At 37.1% G+C, this 21,572-nt stretch overlaps 3 protein-coding genes and 4 non-coding genes across 8 annotated transcripts; all 7 read left to right on the forward strand.

The window, feature by feature from the left end:
• Positions 1-2,618: 2,618 nt before the first annotated feature.
• On the forward strand, positions 2,619-6,387 carry LOC111483770. Of its 2 annotated transcripts, none has more exons than XM_023130075.1 (8): positions 2,619-2,930; positions 3,228-3,365; positions 3,450-4,100; positions 4,610-4,689; positions 4,793-5,212; positions 5,278-5,361; positions 5,445-5,539; positions 5,953-6,387. In XM_023130075.1, exons 1-8 carry the CDS (start codon positions 2,921-2,923, stop codon positions 6,020-6,022), a joined length of 1,548 nt encoding a protein of 515 aa, XP_022985843.1. In that variant the 5' UTR covers positions 2,619-2,920; the 3' UTR covers positions 6,023-6,387. The 2 variants fall into 2 exon arrangements, with proteins under 2 accessions (XP_022985843.1, XP_022985844.1); XM_023130076.1 differs by having other exon boundaries at positions 2,720-2,930; positions 3,255-3,365.
• Positions 6,388-8,562: 2,175 nt separating this feature from the next.
• Positions 8,563-17,623, forward strand: LOC111483676 (PH, RCC1 and FYVE domains-containing protein 1-like). Its single transcript, XM_023129929.1, has 10 exons — positions 8,563-8,733; positions 8,835-9,208; positions 10,266-10,352; positions 10,841-10,930; positions 11,780-11,860; positions 12,000-12,194; positions 12,274-14,400; positions 15,150-15,296; positions 16,104-16,489; positions 17,059-17,623. Exons 2-10 carry the CDS (start codon positions 9,140-9,142, stop codon positions 17,189-17,191), a joined length of 3,315 nt encoding a protein of 1,104 aa, XP_022985697.1. The 5' UTR covers positions 8,563-8,733; positions 8,835-9,139; the 3' UTR covers positions 17,192-17,623.
• A 759-nt stretch (positions 17,624-18,382) lies between these two features.
• Positions 18,383-20,811, forward strand: LOC111484569 (pentatricopeptide repeat-containing protein At5g27110). The gene has a single exon (XM_023131211.1). It carries the CDS (start codon positions 18,448-18,450, stop codon positions 20,557-20,559), a length of 2,112 nt encoding a protein of 703 aa, XP_022986979.1. The 5' UTR covers positions 18,383-18,447; the 3' UTR covers positions 20,560-20,811.
• A 118-nt stretch (positions 20,812-20,929) lies between these two features.
• Positions 20,930-21,001, forward strand: TRNAE-UUC. Its single transcript has one exon. It is a non-coding gene; the product is annotated as a tRNA-Glu (tRNA).
• Positions 21,002-21,065: 64 nt separating this feature from the next.
• TRNAE-UUC lies at positions 21,066-21,137 on the forward strand. Its single transcript has one exon. It is a non-coding gene; the product is annotated as a tRNA-Glu (tRNA).
• Positions 21,138-21,268: 131 nt separating this feature from the next.
• Positions 21,269-21,340, forward strand: TRNAE-UUC. Its single transcript has one exon. It is a non-coding gene; the product is annotated as a tRNA-Glu (tRNA).
• Positions 21,341-21,405: 65 nt separating this feature from the next.
• TRNAE-UUC lies at positions 21,406-21,477 on the forward strand. The gene has a single exon. It is a non-coding gene; the product is annotated as a tRNA-Glu (tRNA).
• Positions 21,478-21,572: the final 95 nt, after the last annotated feature.

The following is a 21,572-nucleotide window of genomic DNA, read 5'->3' on the forward strand; positions in this document are numbered from 1 at the left end:
TAATCCGAATTAAATGAATAAAAAAAAAACGTGGAATTTAAAAATAAAGAAGAAGAAAAGGGAAAGCGGCGGTCTCAGAATCATCAGTGATCAGAGCACCATAAATCTCCCTTCCGGCACACTCAATATCTCGAGTAATTGACTCACACGCGCTGAAGGAAAGGAAGGACGTGTATCGCACGCGCTGGTGAGGAGAAGGATGAGAAAAAAGGAATGGTGGGGAAAGAATAGAGTGCGAGCGAGTGTAGAATAAGGGGAGGAAGTGAGAGGGTGGGACACGTAGTCGGCCTCGAGCCCTGCAAACCGACCTTGCCCCCCACCCCCCGCGAGGCGAGATCTTCATCCCAATTCCCGTACTATTTTGTTTGTTCCCACGCGCTTATGGGGGATCGTGGGTCCCACTGTCTTTTTTGCCTTCCATATTTTGCGTGAAACAATGACTGCCATAAAGTGAAGCCTACGCTAACTTAAAACCCTCGATTATCGCCATTCCCCTACTCGCTTCTATCTATGTTTTTATGTTCTTTCTTTCCTTCCTATTCAATTTCTTTTTTCTCTTCATAATTTATTCAAATTCCCTTTTTAAGTTTGCTACACTCTTTCCTTCTTGTCCTTTTGCTTTTTAACATGTTTAATATATTAACGTGTATTTAAACATTAAATTAAAAATACTTAATAAAAGTCCAGATAATAGTATATTTTTGAAATAAATGTTTAAATTGTTTTTCATTACTTATTTTGTTAATATTTTAAATGTTGTGATTTGAGTTTTTTTTTTAACCACATTTAAAAAAAAAATAAAAATAATATATATATATATAATTAGGGACACAATTTTAAAAAATATGTCTTTAATATCAAGACCTAAATCATATATTATTAATTTATTTTGTTTATGCATTTAGTTCAATTTTTTTTTTGAGATAATAAACATTTTTAGAAGTTGAAAAAAAATGGGTTTGAGCATCAACCGATAACTTGCATAATTTTAATCAACGAATATTTATAGTTTTTTCTGAAACTTTAATTATTATTATTAGTACTATTTATACATATAATAGGATAAGTTAGAGATCAATATATACTTTTAACTTTAGTTTTGTTGCAATAATTTAAATGTATTGATTTAGAAAAACATTTAAATTATTGAGAATAAAATATAAATAAGCTGTGGGAAATAAAGTGTTTAGTTTTATTTTGATAATTAATTTAAAAGTGATTGATAATGAAATTCTATTTTGACAAAACTTGTTTTTTTTTGTTTTTTTCCCTCAGAAAAAACTTGTAATTACAGTAGCTCGTAGGTTAGTGAAAATGAAACCCTAGGGTACAGAAGGCAGGCAGTAGGGTTTTGAAGGAATTTGACACGTGGCATAATTTTAGTGGTGGTTCAGAAAATAGAATGGTCACGGACGGTAGCTCCAGATCTGAGATATTTTTTTTTGTTCACGATCCCCTATGCTTAAATCAGCCTACATTCTTCTCAAAGTCCTCGTCTCTTTTTCTATACTCCCGTCTTTCTTTTAATTTAATTTAGGTGAAATCATCCATTACTTCGCAAATTCCCAGAAATATTTGATGGGCTCAGGCCCATCAATGGCTTCCACTCTCTATAAAAGCCCAATAATCGGCCTGTTTACTGATAAAACTGGCCCAACGACGAGCTGCCAACGCGTGTTAATGGATCGCGTGAGTTTTATATCGGTCGGGCCCAACAGAGGCCCAAAATAGAAATGAACAAATTTACGAAAATTGTCCTTTCTAAACTGCACCGAAAAGGTTGGTTGTGGGTCCCATTTAAAGCTATAATAGCTTGTATTTGCATAGCAGACCCTACATTTCCAAAAATTGCAGTACTTTTAGTATTTGGAAGCCAGTAAACCAACCCAAAATTCAATGGGTTCTCATTTGAATGTAATTCAAACGAGATTCATCATGAGTATACGAAGTTAAATACCAACAAAATACATATTTATTTTTTGTAGTTGAATCTTATGAACTTGAATTATGCTTAAACAAGCTCGATCAATTGCGAGAACGAAAAACTTTTCCTAAATGAAAATTAATACTCTAGTAGTTTACCAGTTGGAGCTTTGATGGTAAACTCACCCTATCTTTACCCACCCACGTCTTTTTTTCAACACTATTCTCCTACTTCCCGTCTTCATAGGTTAAATTACCATGTCATCATGTTAAATTTACTCAATAATCGATTACAAATAAATTTCAAAATACTAGAGTCGAAATCATATTAATGGTTTTCTTTTTTAATAAATTGTTCGTATCAATGTCATAGATAGTTGTGTGGATTAGTGATAAATTAAAGAATCAAGAACAGAAGAAAAAAAAAACTAAATTTATGATTAAACGATTTCAATTTGGATGTCATCATTTAACGATGAGACGAAATGCGAGGCAGATGAATTTGATAAGAAACTGGGAATTGGAATTGGAATTGGAATTGGAATCGGGCGTGGCTGAAGAGTCGAGGAACATTTGGTCGTCGCTATTTTTCCCATTTAAAAAATTTGGTTTTCCTGCAGAAGATACTCGTAGGAGTGATACCAGAGGGGGAGATAAACATGAGAAAAGAGCCAAAATTGGATTTAATTCCGAGCAAAACAAAAAATTTAACTGTAAATAGTTATTGCAACAAGAAACCCAATACGCAAAATCCAAAGAGATTTCTTGCCTCTTCTTCTTCACCTTCGTAAAAAGAAATCCCCCACTTTTTTCTATTTGGGTTTGTTTTTTTTTAATTGTGTGTTTAATTAACCAAACACATGAATTTATGCTACCCATCTCGCATTGTCTTACGCTTCAATCTTCAACTTGATGGGTTCCTCCTTTTGGGTCAATAGATGCCAAAACAAGCAGTAGCACACAGCAGAGGAGGACACAGACCCAAGAATCTTTCGCCATGGAACAAGGTATTCCCTCTTCTCCTCAGATCGTCTAATTTCCTAATGCCTTTCTTGGATTTGGATTTGGTTTTGCGTCGGGTCGGTTCCTTTTAGGCATCTATCCATCCTTGTGTTCATAATTTTGATTCTGTGCCAATAGTTTTGAGTTTCCGGTTCGATCAATCGGATGAACAGCCAAATAGAAACTCGATTTTGATTCTGTGCCTTTTACTCTTTTGGGTTTTGTTTGTCGTTTTCCAGAGCTTTGATTCTCTGGTAATGGTAATGCCCCACCTGAGTTTGAGGTAGCTGGTTTTTTTTCAGTGATTTGTTGTTTTGTCTTGAACTCAGAGTTGGGTAATGCTATGCATTCGGAGGAGAACAAAGATTCGACCGAGAAGAACAAGAAACGGAAGCTGAAGACACCAACCCAGTTGATTGCTTTAGAGAGGTTCTACAATGGTAAGAGTTTATCCTGTTGTAAATTCCTTCATTAGCTTCCTTGTAATCTGAAAAGAAGTGTTTAAATGCCAATTCCAATTCCAGACCACAAGTATCCGACCGAGGAAATGAAATCACAGCTTGCAGAGCAGCTAGGCTTGACTGAAAAGCAAATATCTGGATGGTTTTGCCACAGAAGATTAAAAGACAAACGATTTTGTGAAACATATACGAGCGTTCGACAGGATCGTTCCAGTGGTGTTATTCAAGATCGTGGCAGTGGACTTGCACAAGATTCATGTGGTAGCACAAAAAATGGAGACTATTGGCATGTTGATCCACGTGAAGTCGAGAGTCAAAAGCCTTACGGTCGTGAGCTAGCTACTGATAATGTTCTTGAGCGTAGGAGTCACTATGCAGAAAATGTTAGTAATATGGAAAATACATCTTCGGAAAGCAGCTCGTCTTTAAAAGATAGGTTATTATCTCAAAGTGAGAATCCATATGATACAGAAGTTTCTCAGTATTTAACACATGAGAGCGCTTTTCCACCGTCGAATCCAAAGCCTTTAAACTCCCTGCGATACAAACCGTCTGGCTATTTAAAAGTGAAGGGGGAAGCTGAAAATGCTGCTATTACTGCTGTTAAGAGACAGTTGGGCGTGCAATATCGGGAGGATGGTCCATCACTTGGCGTCGAATTCCAGCCACTTCCGCCTGGTGCATTCGAGTCCCAAGCTAAAGGTCCAATCCATGGTAAACAATAGAACGTGTCGATGTCGAGAATGTTACTATTTTTCATAGTAGCCTCTTATATAGCATATGAATTTACTATTGTAAATGAAAATGTTTTCACCTATTGTTTTGCTCAATAAAAACTATATTTATTATCTTGTGCTCTCCAATAATATTCATTGTTTACCAGTTTGTATAGTGAAATTGGTCATGCATATAGGGCTCTGAATACCTTTTTCATTTTCGCCACCCATTGCTAAAGGTTTTAAATCTAAAGAACCTGCAGCAGTATCACGATTCGGTGACGTTGCAATCTTTTCAGTGAACTATGTTTCTTGTTCAATTATTTTCCATCTCTTACACGGGATGGCGAGTACTCGGTCGGGGATATTAGAATGTTAGGTACTCTTAGTTTAAGTTCTTCGTCGAATGCAGAATCTGTCATGCGTTACAGTATGATGATTTTTATTCAACTGCTAGAACAAGCTTTCATTGAGCATCATTCCTATTTTTTGATGGATACTTCACAGATTCATACTATGTCGGAAATGTGCTACTTCCTCGTTCTCCAGACACGTTGACGATGAAGAAACGACGAGCTCTCTCCTCAGTAAGTGAACCTAAATTACGGCTTTCTTAAGCAGCTATTTTATTGTGGTTTTTGTTTAAGAGTTAAACGAAGTTTGATCTTCTAACCTTTTCTTGATCTATAGAGGTATGAAGTGCTTAGTTCAAATATGAGTTCTCAGGACTCATATATGGAGGAAGCAGCCCCCACTGGCATTACATGTAGACCCGAGTGTCAGGAAAATAATTCTATTTACCCATTAAAGAAAAGTTCCAACTATTACAACAAAATCGATCCGTTTCCCCGCCATAACTCTCCCTTGAATATGTACGAGGAATCCGGTGGGTTGACACTTTCTAGTAGTAGTAAAAGGGATCACCGAATGAACTCAGACTATAACATTCCTAGAAGTAGGACGGGCTCTGTTTCCAACAACCATGGCTCCTACTCTTCGAAAGTTGCTAGCGAACAGACAGAGATGCCGTTGCATAACCGTGGCAGTGTTGGCTCGAAGAGTTTTTGTAGGAGTGGTTATTTGGACTATAATCCTAAAAAGATGTCAAAGGTTTGTACTTCATACCTTTTTATTGAATGTTCTTGAATTATTCTAATTCTTTTGTGCTTATATAGGAAATGTTCAATGGAGAAGAAAAGGCAGTAAATGAAAGTAATGATCCAGTTAGAGGGAAGATCCCACCAACAAATGAATTGGCTGTGAGTTCAAGTGGTGTCATGTTTTGCAGTAATGTAATAATATTGTGGTTTCTTGCTTAAACTTCCCCTACTCGTATATCTAGGTTGCGTATCGATGTCCGTTGGATTTACCTCGGTCAGGCTATGCAGCTAAAGCGTCATTTTCTGAAAAACCAGGGCGGAAAAATCTTACTAGCAGGTCAGCATACACGTCCCTGATCTGGTTTCTCTTATAGTTTTCTTGCCTTCACCTTTAATATGGTTAAAATTGCTGCATACATGTAATGGCCCAAGCTCAACGCTAGCAGATATTGTCTTGTTTGAACTTTTCCACACCCTTCTAAAGAATGCTTTTTTCTCCTCCCCAACCGACGTGGGATCTCACAATCCACCTCCCTTCGGGGCCAGCGTTCTTGCTGGCACACCGCCTTGTGTCCATACCCTTCGAGGGTCAACCTCCTCGTTGGCACGTCGCCCGGTGTCTGGCTTTAATACCATTTATAATGGTCCAACCCCACGGACCTCACAATATATTTCCTGTACTGTAACATGAGTGCATCTCCTTGGAGATTTTCAGTGAGCTATATATTAACAGCAGCCCATGTCATGTAGGTCCACAATGGAGATGCCATACAGCTTCACCGTTGACGAAGCTGAAGATACCAGCTCATCGTTAGATTGAGTAACGGTAGAGGCTCGACAAGGTCGTCTGATTCGGGTACATAATTTGGAGTTATTGTAAATTGGGTAGCAATATTAGTGAGTTGCAGCAAACCTTAGGCAGATTCTGGCCGTCAGGTTCTCTCCCTCTCCTCTCCTCTCTCGTGTGTATAAGTACAAAGCCTGCATGTTTTTGTTTTTGTGCATGGATGTTGGAACTCGTATCGGGTCAGGTCATGTCGATTTGTACTGCTGTAATTTGTTTTGATTGACAGAGAAGCATCGTCGACAATGTATTATAACTGCACCGTCCATTTATGACTCGATATGTTTGATTCAAGGGGCTGTTTCAAAGTCTTAACATTAATTGTGAAAACAGCTTACTTATCTACCAAAAATTTGAAGGATTTCTGAGCCTCACATCTTGAATTATGTTATGTTGTCTTGAAGTGGTTCTAGTGATGATGCTGTTCTGAAACAATGCAAGCCAAAACAGTCTCTCTGAATGCTTCAATCACCAAATTTGTTAGCACTTGGAATTGGAACTATCCCATTTCGATCTCGATCTTAATCATTGAAATGTATGATTTCGTTTGAAACTATTGTTGAAATTGTCCATCTCTACACGTCCCTGCACATGAATTGCCCTTCAAAATCTGCTCAATTCTTGCGTGTAGTGTTTGTTTTCAATCAGTCGAAAGAGATATTTGTTGTCTCGAATTATTATTTAAAAGCTTGGGTTCTCCTCGCAACCAACACGAGATCACATGAACCACTCATTAGCTCGGCTATGGGGGAGATGGTAAAAAAGAAGGCTTAGAAAAGGTTGCAGAGATAAATGAATGATGTAGAAGAAGATGGAATAGAAAAGGGAGTGGCTTTTTAGGTGGCTTTTGTTTGTGCGATCATGTGGGTGGGGGGTTGGGTTGCAATTGGAGGGGCCTGCCTTAGCCTCTCAATTTGTTTGATAAGCACATTTCACACAAAGGAAGATCATTTACAACTGAGGAATCAAAGCCATTCAATGTAAGGGCTTCATTTACAGCTCGAGATTTAGAATTTTTAAAAAGCTTAGAGTTTTGGACCACTTCGAGAGAGAACTTACAAATCACTTGTGCCCTCCATCACTTTCACACCCCACTTTTCCAAAAAGTGTACTCTCCTCCTTTCTCTTTTCCATCATATGCTTAAATTGGACTTTTTACTTTTTAGTTTCTATTTTATTTTTAATGAAAATTTATCTTTTTATTTTTTTCATATTTCTAAATTATATGAAATTATATGGCATGACTTTTAGAAAATACCTTTTAAATACTTTATGGTGCTTGGTTATATAATCCAAATTGATTTTATAAATCCTTTTAAAAAAATTAGTACCTTTTGCATTAAAAAAAAAAAAAAAAAAAGTTTTGCCATGTATTTTGTTAATCCCACAAGCCAAGCTTATGATTGTCTTATTTGACAAATCCTAGACTCAAGCACTATAAACCTTTTAACCTTATTCTTCCCTATAATATCAATACAAATCCAAACTCCATGAATTTATTTTCTCTAATTAATTTTTAACTTTCAATTTTGTTTATAGGGGTTAAAAGTTGCAATTTTACATTTATTTAATCGTTTTTAAAATTTAGGAACCTATTTGAATATAAAATTGAAAATTTATGTCTTACTAAACATTTAATTTTATGTTGAATAACAAAGAAAAAAATGATGATCTATTTGAAAATTGGACACGTGTGAAGATCCAACCGACGAAGTGAGAGAAAATGGAAAGAGCAAATGTCAGCATCGAAATTTGACAAAGTATCGTGGGCATTGTCACATATCATATAAACTTTTTTTTTCTTTCATTAATATTTCCATTCCAATTTTCATTTTGTACTATTTTATCCCACAAATAAAACTATAGTGAGTTCCAAAAGACAAATAAATAAAAAAAAAAAACAAATAATACTATTGTTAGCCATGCTTCAATATAACGGTTGTAATATAATGTTCTATTATATATATGTGTGTTAAGCTCTACATTTCATATTAATGTAACATTTCAAGTAAGTTTGCCTTTAAATATTAATTTAATTTAATGTTACTGAAGTGTCTCAAGCTTGTTAAAAACTCATCATTATTAACAAATATATGAGTCATGAGTAGAAAAAGGACAGTTAATTGTTTTATCTTATCATGTACTTAAGAGTTAATAATGTTGAAAATGATGATAAACAACAAATTATAGCTAAATTATAAAGACCAAACGTTTTATTATCATACAAGATCTGATTTTTATTATACTTGAATTTTGAAAATTTTCATTTGAAGGCTTTTTCCGTTAATTTAATGAATAAACTCCACAAATAAAAACGATTATAAAAGAAAAAAACAAAACAAGACGACAGTAAGTATGATTGATACAAATGTCATGCATCCTTAATTTTTTTCATGTACGTGTTTATATTTATTTTGTTGGATTAGATACACACTTTTTCATCTATAAATTTAATCGCATGCAAAGAAAGGTTAGATTATATTTTTAACCACAATTTTTTTTTGTTTTGATAATTTAACATTCATCTATTCGTCATCCTCTTCACTCTGTCATTCTCTCTCCTCGACTTTCTGGTCTCTCTTTCTCTCTCTTCCCTGCAACTCCGAATCAGATCATAGTTTCCAGGTTTCTTTCACTTTCTTGCACTTTTACGGTCAGGTGGTGCTTCAGGTCTCATACAGTCAGAGGTATAACTTACACTTTTGCGGCCTGTTCACGCTAATCTGTGGAGGTTCTCCTCTTTTGTTGCCCATTTCGATTGTTTAAACCTAGCTGTTATATTCTCCAGTCAAGGCATTGAAGCAGCCGCCTGCCTAGGTCAATTCAGCGAAGTTATTCAAGAATTTGCAGCTATAGTGCTTCAGAGACGGCGCAGTTTCGGAGCGGTGGCTGGATGAATCGGACGGGAGCTGTGTAGTTGAGTTGAGATGGAGGATTTTAGTGTTGTAGATTGGAAGTGCTCGTTGAATTTGAGTTTTAGGTGTAGATTGAGCGGCTTCTCGCAAGAACTGGTCAATGGAGGCGATTGGTTTTGAGAATGGGTGAGTTAAGGTCGAGTCTTCAGATTTGAGGGTTCAAGTGGGGGAAAACTTGATGTCGAGGATGGATAGAATGACTTCAGATCTTAATAGGAATGGTCCGGTGGAAAGGGATATCGAGCAGGTGCTCTCATCCATTTTCTTCTCTTTTATATCCTCGTACTACTCAAACGTATGTTGTCCATGATTTGCTTGTTTATAACATTTACTGCTACGTTTCTATCAAATCATTGCAACAAGCGTATAAATGAAGCAGTGGAATTTTTCCCGGTATCCTTTTGCACTGCCGTCGCCATCACTCGCATGTTTAGTCTCACATTCAGTGCAAACGAGTGCCGTTTGAACTGCGATGCAGCCATCAGAAATTGAATTGGAATATTATTATTATTATTATTATTATTTTTTTTTTTTAATGAATTTCTGGAGGCAAGTTTGATTTACTTAGCGGGATGTGACCAGTAAATTAATTAGTTGAAGGTTTTTGTGTGCTGAATTTGATGGCTGTTTCCTGGACAGCTACACTTTCAAGTTCTAATGAAGCAATTCACCGTTGGTAAAATAATTATACCGTTGGAAGATTCCATACGATCTGTCTATATATGTTTTCAAAAATTTCTTAGACAACCCGAAGGATGCATCCTACACCCACTCTCGTTGGTCTAGAATGAACTAGGCTACTTTCTTGTAGAATGACAATGGTTGAAGATGAATCTAGAAGAACCATCACTTCCCTTCTCAACACTGATGCCCTGAATCTAAATTTAATTCATAGGATAGGATCAAGTTAGTTAGTTCTTGTGTTTTAATTTTCGCGAGCAATCATTGTAAAGGAATCAAGTTGTGATTCCTTTCCTGTGTTGTATGTTCATTTATCGATCCAAATAGCCAAATGGATTCCAAAGATTAGTCGTTGTAGCCAATAATGTCAATTGGCAACATTTCAGGGTATTGAATAAGTGCAACATGGTATTTGAGACTGTAGAGAGGAAAATGGACCTCATGATGAATAATATTTTTTCAGTTTTGATTTTTAGTAATTGTCGAATGACCATCCAATTTCTTTTCTGGAATCTGTAGCATCTATATTTCCACGAGTTGACAGCCAAACTTCTGGAAGGCGCGTAGTTGGCCGCCACATGCATATAGTATGTCATATTTTTTTTTTGTTTTGCATGTTTCAGTCCATTATTGCTCTAAAGAAGGGAGCTTATCTGCTGAAGTATGGAAGGAGGGGAAAACCAAAATTCTGTCCTTTCCGGCTTTCCAATGTAAGTCTGGTTCTGTTGTAATTGTTGTTGCATTTGTTCAGTAATTACACTTTTTTAATAGCCATTATTGTTGTACGCATGATAACTTCTGATGGGATAAGCTTAGTTGTAATGCCATAACGGTGCACAAACTTTTCTCAATGAGATCATGTTTATGAGAACATTGCATCTTACGTATGAAAATTGTTTACTTGGATAACATATCATCTTAAAGTAAGGGATATCCAAGTCCAGCTGCATAACATGGTATTCTCCCCCAAAAATTTGTCGAATTTATTTTCTAGTTGAGTTGGATAGAAAAGATGAGCAGGTAATTTGTCGTGTTTTAGATCCTAACGTAATTGAGACAATATCAAACTTTTATCACTCTTTTCTTTTACTTTGGTTGTTGATGGAGCTCTATATTATGATTCCTTCTCTTCTTGATCTTAGTTGCATGGGGTAGTGTCATAATAACTGAAAGTGATTGGCGGTGTTTTATGTTTCAGGATGAGTCTGTTCTGATTTGGTTTTCAGGGAAAGAGGAGAAACACCTTAAGCTAAGCCATGTTTCTAGAATAATATCTGGGCAACGCACTGTAAGTACTATTTTTTAAATATTTGATTTCTTTAATACCTATGCTTATTCTCCCCTGCCTTTGTGGCTATATCCACATTGGTTTGCATGCAATGTGATATTAAGATAATTATCAAGGAACCGTGGTAATGTTTATGACTGAACTTTAGAGATATACTGAAGGGTCACAACTGAAAAGGTAACTGCTTACATTGTTTGTGGTCTATTAATGAAGTTAAGAATTTGATGGATTTTGAAACTTTAAGTTCCTTGCACGTCATCTATGTTGTTCAATCTTTCCTAGAAGGTACATGTGTTGGCCTATAACCAAGAAAAAGTAGAGAATAACAGAAATACTAAGGAAAAAATATTTAATGTACATCTCCTTTTAAAGTGTCTATGTTAAAATTGCTTTACTATTCAATCTCTGTATAGGTTCATGATACAGCGTCCTTGGAAGAACCACCTTGAGCACATAAGTTTAGTCTGTATTGGTTTTTTTCCTCCACATAAAAAGAGAAGTAGTAATTAGTATTTTGGCATTTGGTTATTCCTAATTGAATGAGATTGATTTTTTCACGTATTTTTTTGGTCCTTAGACCTGATATTTTTTTCTGTTTAGTCCTTGAACTTTAGAAAATGTCTCATTTTAGTCTTTGTTTAGCAATCTTGATAGAAAATTTGTTGATATAAGAATCAAAATAGTATATGTGAGAATTTTTTTTGAAGAAACATAAGATCTGAATCTTTCCCATCTTTTTAGGCCTGTTTCAACTAAAAACATTAATGGAAACCAGTGACTATTTTACTTATGACTTTATGGTATACGTATACTATCTACTGATCAGATCTGTTTCACATAACTTTCCAGCCAATATTTCAAAGGTATCCGCGGCCAGAGAAGGAATACCAGTCATTTTCTCTAATATATAATGACAGATCTTTAGATTTGGTATGTTAGTATTTTAATTATTATTTCGATTATTATTCTGTTTGCATTCAGTTCATTGGCCTCGTCCTTACCCTTACTTATGTTGGCTACTTTGATATTTTAAAATCTTAATAATCTGGTTATTTTTTCTGCATACTAGATTTGCAAGGATAAAGATGAAGCTGAGGTTTGGTTCAATGGTTTGAAAACATTAATTTCCCGTAGCCATCACCGCAAATGGAGAACAGAATCTAGGAGCGATGGAATGCAATCTGAAGCAAATAGTCCTCGAACTTACACCAGAAGAAGTTCTCCTCTTAATTCACCTTTTGGAAGCAATGATAGCTTACAAAAGGTAATTTATCTCCCTTACCTCGTCTATTAGGCAAAGTAAATTTAGATAAGTAATGTTTTCCCCCCTTCAAAATATATAGGATGGCGATTTTCGACTTCAGAGTCCATTTGGAAGCCCTCCTAAAAATGGAGTAGATAAGGCATTATCAGATGTGATACTGTATGCTGTTCCTCCCAAGGGGTTCTTCCCTTCCGATCCTGCCAGTATATCAGTCAATTCTTTATCATCAGGTAGTTCAGACGTGCTTGGTCCGATGAAAGCAATGGGAATGGATGCTTTTAGAGTTAGTTTATCAAGTGCTGTCAGCTCTTCCAGCCAAGGCTCAGGTCATGATGATGGTGATGCCTTGGGGGATGTTTATATTTGGGGTGAAGGAACTGGGGATGCTATTCTTGGTGGTGGAAGTAATAGAGTTGGAAGTTGTTTAAGTATCAAAATGGATTCTTTGCTGCCTAAAGTCCTGGAATCTGCTGTAGTTCTGGATGTTCAGAATATTGCCTGTGGTGGACGCCATGCTGCCTTAGTGACCAAGCAAGGAGAACTTTTCTCCTGGGGGGAGGAATCGGGAGGCAGGCTTGGGCATGGTGTCGATTCTGATGTTTTGCAACCAAAGCTTGTAGATGCCCTTGGTAATAAAAATATTGAATTGGTATCTTGTGGTGAGTACCACACATGTGCTGTAACACTTTCTGGTGATTTGTACACATGGGGTGATGGAACTTATAATTTTGGTCTTCTTGGCCATGGGAATGAAGTAAGCCACTGGATCCCCAAAAAAATAAATGGACCATTGGAGGGCATACATGTCTCTTCTATCTCTTGTGGACCTTGGCACACTGCAGTTGTAACCTCTGCAGGGCAACTTTTTACCTTCGGTGACGGAACGTTTGGTGTTTTAGGCCATGGAGATCGCAACAGTGTCACAATGCCCAGAGAAGTGGAATCTCTCAAGGGTCTACGCACTGTGCGGGCTGCTTGTGGTGTTTGGCATACTGCTGCTGTAGTTGAAGTTATGGTTGGTAGCTCGAGTTCCAGCAATTGCTCTTCAGGGAAGCTTTTCACATGGGGAGATGGAGATAAGGGTCGACTAGGGCATGGTGACAAAGAGACAAAACTTGTGCCCACTTGCGTGGCAGCTCTTGTTGAACCTAACTTTTGTCGAGTTTCATGTGGGCACAGCCTGACTGTTGCCCTTACAACATCTGGTCATGTTTACACAATGGGAAGTCCCGTTTATGGCCAGTTAGGCAATCCTCATGCTGACGGGAAGGCTCCTGTTCGAGTTGAAGGAAAGCTTTCGAAAAGTTTTGTGGAAGAAATAGCTTGTGGTGCTTATCATGTTGCTGTTTTAACTTCAAGAACTGAAGTCTACACTTGGGGCAAGGGTGCAAATGGTCGTTTGGGTCATGGTGATACGGATGACAGAAATTCACCAACGTTAGTAGAAGCTTTGAAAGACAAGCAAGTTAAAAGCATTGCCTGTGGAACAAATTTTACTGCAGCTATCTGCCTTCATAAATGGGTTTCTGGTGTTGATCAGTCTATGTGTTCTGGCTGCCACTTACCATTTAACTTCAAAAGGAAGCGGCATAACTGTTATAACTGTGGACTTGTTTTCTGTCATTCTTGCAGCAGTAAGAAATGTCACAAGGCGTCTATGGCCCCAAATCCTAACAAACCCTATCGTGTATGTGATAACTGTTATAACAAACTACGGAAAGCATTTGAAACTGATGCTTCTTCTCAGTCTTCAGTGAGCCGAAGAAGAAGCATCAATCAAGGATCCACTGAATTTGTTGAGAAAGATGAGAAACTGGAGTCTGTCAAGTCTCGTGCTCAACTTGCTCGGTTTTCTTCCATGGAATCTGGGAAGCAAGGAGAAAGCCAAACTTCCAAGAAAAACAAAACATTTGAAAGTATTAGTAGCAGAGTGTCCCCAGTTCCAAATGGAGGATCCCAGTGGGGAGCTCTTTCTAAATCCTTTAATCCAGTGTTTGGGTCATCCAAAAAGTTAATTTCTGCTTCAGTTCCTGGTTCCAGAATTGTCTCAAGAGCAACATCCCCTATATCAAGGCGAGCAAGTCCACCTCGTTCAACAACACCAACCCCAACTCTTGGAGGTCTTACCTCACCAAAGATTGTAGTAGATGATGCTAAAAGGACAAATGATGGTCTTAGCCAGGAGGTTGTTAAGTTAAAAGCTCAGGTACACAGGATCTGATTTTCTCTAAGCTTCTTGAATATAGTTGATCAGATGGTTTCTCATAATTATAATTTTATTGTTGAGTTAAATGGTATATGAAAGTTAACCAATCTTGAGAAGTTAAATTGATATTCTTTTTTAGCAAAAAGGTGTCACGTAACACAGATATTTTTACATGGAGATATAGCCACTTCACGGCTTGAGAGTAGTAGTTGTATTAGTTTGATTCTATGATACAATAGGAGGGTATCTTATCGCTGAAACGAAAGCTTGAAAGTCAGGATGCTTGATAGGACACAAAATTCTTAATAGGGGGTGATGAGTCAAATAGCTCTTTTCTTTCTTCAAGGCAATACAGATCAGAAAGAAAAGAGGAAAAGAGTCAGTATTGAAAGACAGATCGATCAGATATCTCTTTTAACGAATTGCCTGATTGCAACAGCTTATCGAGACTTGTTACTTGACCAAGCAAAAATTCCCTAGAAGAGAGCTTAAAGATTGCTGAAGTCCCCTCGTTCTATCAAATGAAATCTGTTTCTTGTCTGAAACAATATATAGAAAATGTTGATTCTACAATTATTTTGCTTGAGAAATGGAACTGTTGTATTGAACTTCTTCAAGGTCTTTAGATTCGGTTTCAGATTATTTTGTCTACATCGTTCTTTTTTCTTTGTTGTACGGAAAGCATAGTTTAATTAGCCGTCACTGAACGCATCAAGTCTTACCAATTGTTTTTTTTTTTTTTTTTGCAGGTTGAAAATCTTACCCGTAAAGCTCAACTTCAAGAAATTGAGTTGGAAAAAACGATCAAACAATTGAAGGAAGCACTGTCATTTGCTGCCGGAGAAGCGTCAAAGTGCAATGCAGCAAAGGAAGTAATCAAGTCGCTTACTGCCCAAGTAAGTTTTATTCTTGTATGTGATGGTCTGCTGATTTATGGTGTTATATATGCATGTCTGTTATTGTTTCTGTTTCTCACCTGGAAATAGAACATCTTGCATTGCCATTTACATGAGCTCCATTACATCAGTGTGTATCGTGAGGGCCTTCATATAACAATTACAAATAGTAAATCACGAATCATGAATATCAAGTTGTCCCTTTTTTAATTGATCATCGGAATAGTTCATTGGCTTCAATCTCTTCATTTAGTCTACCTAAGAATACAACGTCCTTTTCATGTCCACATAATCTAAAACTACGGACTGTTATCTTGCTTTATCACTGGGTGGTGAGGAATTCTGAGTGATATTAGTTGCTTTGGATGGAGGTGACCGTAAGATAACGTGATTTGAACCCACAGCCACTTTCACGGATTTCAAATTTCACTGATGAATTAAGATTCTTTTACCACTATGTTCTATCCTAGCCTATAGCCCTTAGGCGTTTTACCTTGGGGAAGGAGAAATCTACTTGTGTTCTCGTGGACTCAAACAACTAAAACTATTTAGTCAACTAATTTATTTACAAAGGTCTAGAAATATAAATTTCAAATGTTTTTGGCTGACATTGTGACGGTAGCTTGAGTAGCTGCTAGTCCTGATTTAGATCCAAGTTACTGGATATCGTCTTACCTTTGGTTAGCACTCCTTTCAGTTGGCAAATTTTCAACCTCTCTCAGTAGAAAGATTAACGATACTGATTTATTTTTACTATTATCTTTTTTACTTAAAAGTTGCAAATTTCCTTTTCCTGTTTTTCGACAGTTAAAGGAAATGGCAGAAAGACTTCCAGTTGGAGCAGCTCGCAACATCAAATCACCTTCTCTGGCCTCCTTGGGCTCCAGTCCTCCCCTCAATGATGTGGTTACTCCATCAATTGACAGATCTAATGGCCAAACAATGTCTCTAGAAGCCGACATCATAGAATCAAATAGTAACTTGCTGTCTAATGGGTCTACCACTGCAAGTAATCGTAGTTCAGGCCATAACAGACAAAGCAATTCTGATTCAACAACTAGAAATGGTAACAAGGTTAAAGAGAGTGATTCTCGTCATGATGCTGAATGGGTTGAGCAAGATGAGCCTGGTGTATATATTACGTTTACCTCTCTTCAGGGCGGCGCCAAAGATCTCAAGCGAGTGCGTTTCAGGTATAATTCTTCAGCCTCGCTGACTTGATCCTTCGTAAAAGAGTTGATTTGAAGCTAGTAGTTTACATAACTTTGTTATCAGACTATCAAATAGAAGGCAAGGCACATGCCTAAGCTTCCATCTTTATTCTTTTGTATTGCTTGAGAGCAGATTTGCTCATTGCGTGTTTGGGGCAATCTAACCATCTAAGTATAGGCTATTATAATAAAATCAACCACCGTCGCCATAATTCATTCATATGAAATCTTATGCATGGCCTTAAAGAGGAAAAGTCAACGAAATTCATTGGCTATCGCTGGTAACCATCAACTTTAAACTTCAATGTTTCCCGTCATTATTAATGATCAGAAGTTTGCGAGACAAGAACAGTATGGATCAAACATTTATTCTTGTTGTTTAATGTTGAATTTTGTGAAGTATGCTGTGTGGAGATGATGAATCATGTGGTAGCTCATCTGTCTAATCTCACAGTACTAATAGCATCATTTGTGTAAATCATATGGTCTACCATATTTAGATGCAGAATTTATAACACATCACTGTTATTTTTTCTCTTTTTTTGTTGCAGTCGGAAACGATTTACCGAGAAGCAAGCCGAACAGTGGTGGGCGGAGAATCGAGCAAGAGTATATGATCAATATAACGTGTATATGATCGATAAGTCCAGTGTGGGCGTCGGGAGCGAGGACTTGGCTCACTGACATGGGAAAGGGTCAGTCTAATCCAATTTGATTGTAAATGAACAGGATGTTTACAGTCTCACAGCTTATATTACTGGTAAGTGATGATATGATCATTTTGTATGGTTTTATCCACCCCTTGGGATAGAAAAGAAACGGCCATATATAGTATTGAGTTAGAGGGATAACTAGAGGGGTTTGTGTTTTAAATTGTTCCCCTGTTTTTCACCTTCATTTTCTTGTTCGTTTCTTTTTCCCTTTTCTCTCTTTTTTGGGGGTCCCTCAATTTTCCCCCTATTATATGTGTCTATCTGGGGCATTGAGTGTGAGAAATGTAAATTTTTAGTAACTTCACATCAGCTGTGCAATGTAAATCCGATAAAGCGAATGCGTTTGCATATTTTTCTACTTATAACCATTCCAAGCTTAGTTTATGATTCCATTTTTTTCTTCTACCTAAAGAACAAATGTAATTGTACGCTGTCGGTTTTAACTACTTTTACTCTCCTTGATTTGGTGCATTTGGTATTAACGATGCTCGAGTCCCTCGAACATGTCACTCGTGTATCAAGAAACAAAATTTGAGACTTACCTTCCTTTTGTGTTTGATTATCATTTTACGCTATGAGTGCATTCATTTTCAATCAGATTTTATAGCTTGAAATATTCCCAACTTTTCTTCTTTGGATGAACTTTTCCAGCATTTGCCATAATTTGATCCATCAATAATTTTGGCTTCTTTTAGGACTCTGTTAGTTCATCGTTATTCATCACAAGACTCAATTTCCTATTGCAAGATTCAAAAAAGTAGAGTAGTTGGATTCAGGTAAATTTATTTATTTATTTATTTTAAAAAATGTTCTAATAGTAAAGCAAGACTCAAGATTCGAACAGTTAAATGTAAAAAAAAAACCATTATTATTAATCAATTATAAATTGATTTAATGATATTAATTTCTTTGAGAAACTAAGCAACATATCATTGTCGAACTGCCGACAAGATGCATCAATTGGCAAAAGCAGCTCATTCTTGTTCCAATCTAAACTAATAGCTCATCATTGTTTATTGGAAAATAAATTAATTAAATCTTTTATATGATGTAAATGAGTTTATTTATTGATAAAACTATTCTAGTAAATAATTAAATAAATAAATATGAACTCTGCAGATATCTATATATATATATACTTTTTAAATTTTCAATCCATTTTCCCTCGTATCTCTTCCTCACTTCACAAGTCTGCATGGGTTCTCGCGTCCCAAACTCTCTCCCTGTATGGATTATATGACACTATTATCTGCCTTGAGAACTTGCGCTAGCTCCAAATTGCTGAAACAAGGCAAGCTCATCCACCAGAGAATATTTTGTTCAGGCTTTCAATCCAACCTCACCCTCTGCAAAGCCCTCATCGGCTTTTACTTCTCTTGCTATGATTACAGATCAGCGGAGCTTGTTTTTCAGACCAATGATTGCCCATTGGATGTTTCTTTGTGGAATGCTCTTCTTTCTGCTTACACCAAGAGTTTCAGGTTCGTTGAAGCTCTGCAACTCTTTGATCAATTGAAAAGTCATTCTCATGTAAGACCTGATTGTTACACTTACCCTGTTGTTCTTAAGGCGTGTGGTGGATTGGGTAGAGTTGTTTATGGGAGAAGGATCCATAATCATTTGATAAAAACGGGTTTGATTTGGGATGTTTTTGTGGGGAGTTCTATGATGAATATGTATGCGAAATGCGATCAGTTTCATGATGCCGTTAACCTGTTCGATGAATTTCCTCAGAGAGATGTGGGGTGTTGGAACGCTGTTATCTCTTGTTATTTTCAAGATGATAAGCCTGAGGCTGCCCTGAAGATGTTTGATAAAATGAAAGAGTTGGGTTTTGAGCCTAATTCAGTGACTTTTACCGTCGTTGTCTCATCATGTGCAAGGCTTTTGAATTTGGAAAGAGGTAAGGAGATTCATAGGGAGTTGATCGATAGGAGCGTTTTGTTGGATGATTTTGTTCTTTCTGCCCTTGTAGATATGTATGGAAAATGTGGTTGTTTAGAAATGGCCAAAGAAGTTTTTGAGCAAATCCCAAGGAAGAATGCGATGACTTGGAATTCTATGATCACAGGGTATAGCTTAAAAGGTGATAGCAGATCCTGCATTGAACTTCTCATGAGGATGAGCTACGAGGGAACCGAACCGACTTTGACGACTTTGACCAGCATAATATATGCTAGCTCAAGGTCTGTTCAACTTCGGCACGGAAAATTTATACATGGATATATTTTGAGAAATAGAATAGATGTCGATATCTTCATTGACGTTTCTCTCATTGATTTTTATTTTAAATGTGGATCGGTTTCTTCGGCCGAAACTGTCTTCAGAAATGTATCCAAGAATGAAGTAGTTTCTTGGAATGTTATGATTTCTGGATATGTGATGGTGGGTAATCACATTCAGGCTCTTTGTGTCTATGATAACATGAAAGAACATCATGTAAAACCAGATGCAGTAACATTTTCTAGCACCTTATCAGCTTGTTCACAGCTAGCAGCCTTGGATAAGGGTAGGGAGCTTCACCACTGCATCATCAGTCATAAGTTGGAATGCAATGAAATCGTCATGGGGGCTCTTCTTGATATGTATGCTAAATGTGGTGATGTCAACGAAGCACGGAAACTATTTCATCAGTTACCAGAGCGAGATCTTGTGTCGTGGACATCAATGATCACTGCTTATGGATCTCATGGCCAGGCTTCTGAAGCTTTGAGGCTTTTTGATGCAATGCAGAAGTCGAATGTACGAGCCGATTCAGTTACGTTCCTAGCAGTTCTATCTGCTTGTAGTCATGCTGGATTGGTTGATGAAGGTTATATATATTTCAACGAAATGATCACTCAGTATGACATTAGGCCTGGCATTGAACACTATTCATGCTTGATAGATCTACTTGGACGTGCTGGAAGATTACATGAAGCTTATGAGATTCTCGAAAGATCAGAAGAGACTAGGAACGATACCGGATTGTTAAGCACACTGTTTTCTGCGTGTCGATTGCATAATGATTTTGGTTTAGGCAAACAAATAGGGAAATTGCTTATGGAGGTACATCCTGATGACCCATCTACTTACATTTTGCTGTCGAATATGTATGCTTCTGTCAATAAATGGGAGGAGGTACGTAACGTACGACGAAAAATGAAAGAACTTGGATTGAAGAAGAGGCCTGGTTGCAGCTGGATTGAGATAAACCAGAGGATTCAGCCATTCTTTGTTGAAGATAAGTCAAACCCTGTAGTTGATGGGGTCTATGAATGTCTAAGCACACTAGCCTGTCATATGGAGAAGAATGAACTTGAGGTGTTGCAGATTAGCAAAAAACTGGTACACCGATGATCCTTGCTTCCATACATGCCAAAACAGCAATCAAACTCCACCTACAAGTCAGAATTTTTAAAATTTTCACAAGTCTCCTGAAAAAGCTTAACGTGAGTGTGGAGCCTCAAGAGTTGCGGTTTGGAGCTTAGAAGAAGAGTTTATTGTGCTTGATCAATTGATGTGATGTATATATATGGATTTTTAACTTTGATATCCAAATGCATGAATTATTGATTTCATATTATCTTGTTTTGTGCTAATTTCTGTGGGGGAAGGGGACAATCAATGGACAGAAATCAATAAAGAAATTTGATTGTACAGAAAGGTGTGCAAAAAGAAGGGTTATTATTAAGTTTCAATTAATTTTAGAACACAAATGAACATGGAATCCGTTGTCGTCCAGCGGTTAGGATATCTGGCTTTCACCCAGGAGACCCGGGTTCGATTCCCGGCAACGGAATTTTTTTAGTTTTATTTATTTAAACTTGATATTATTTTTCATCCTCATTTACACAAACATAAATTCCGTTGTCGTCCAGCGGTTAGGATATCTGGCTTTCACCCAGGAGACCCGGGTTCGATTCCCGGCAACGGAAATTTTTTAGTTTTATTTATTTAAACTTGATATTATTTTTCATCCTCATTTACTCATACATAAATTCCGTTGTCGTCCAGCGGTTAGGATATCTGGCTTTCACCCAGGAGACCCGGGTTCGATTACATAAATTCCGTTGTCGTCCAGCGGTTAGGATATCTGGCTTTCACCCAGGAGACCCGGGTTCGATTCCCGGCAACGGAATTTTTTTAGTTTTTATTTATTTATACTTGATATTATGTTTAACCCTCAATTACCCAAACAAAAAATCCGTTGTCGTCCAGCGGTTAGGATATCTGGCTTTCACCCAGGAGACCCGGGTTCGATTCCCGGCAACGGAATATTTTTCGTTTTTTTTTTTAAGAAGGCCCATTTTGTAACTGGGCCGATAAAAGCCCATCTTTCTTTATTCTTCAAATAGTCGTCTTGTGTTTAT

The sequence above is a fragment of the Cucurbita maxima genome, unplaced genomic scaffold (genome assembly GCF_002738345.1).
Source record: "Cucurbita maxima cultivar Rimu unplaced genomic scaffold, Cmax_1.0 Cma_Scf00009, whole genome shotgun sequence".
Lineage (NCBI taxonomy): Eukaryota > Viridiplantae > Streptophyta > Magnoliopsida > Cucurbitales > Cucurbitaceae > Cucurbita > Cucurbita maxima.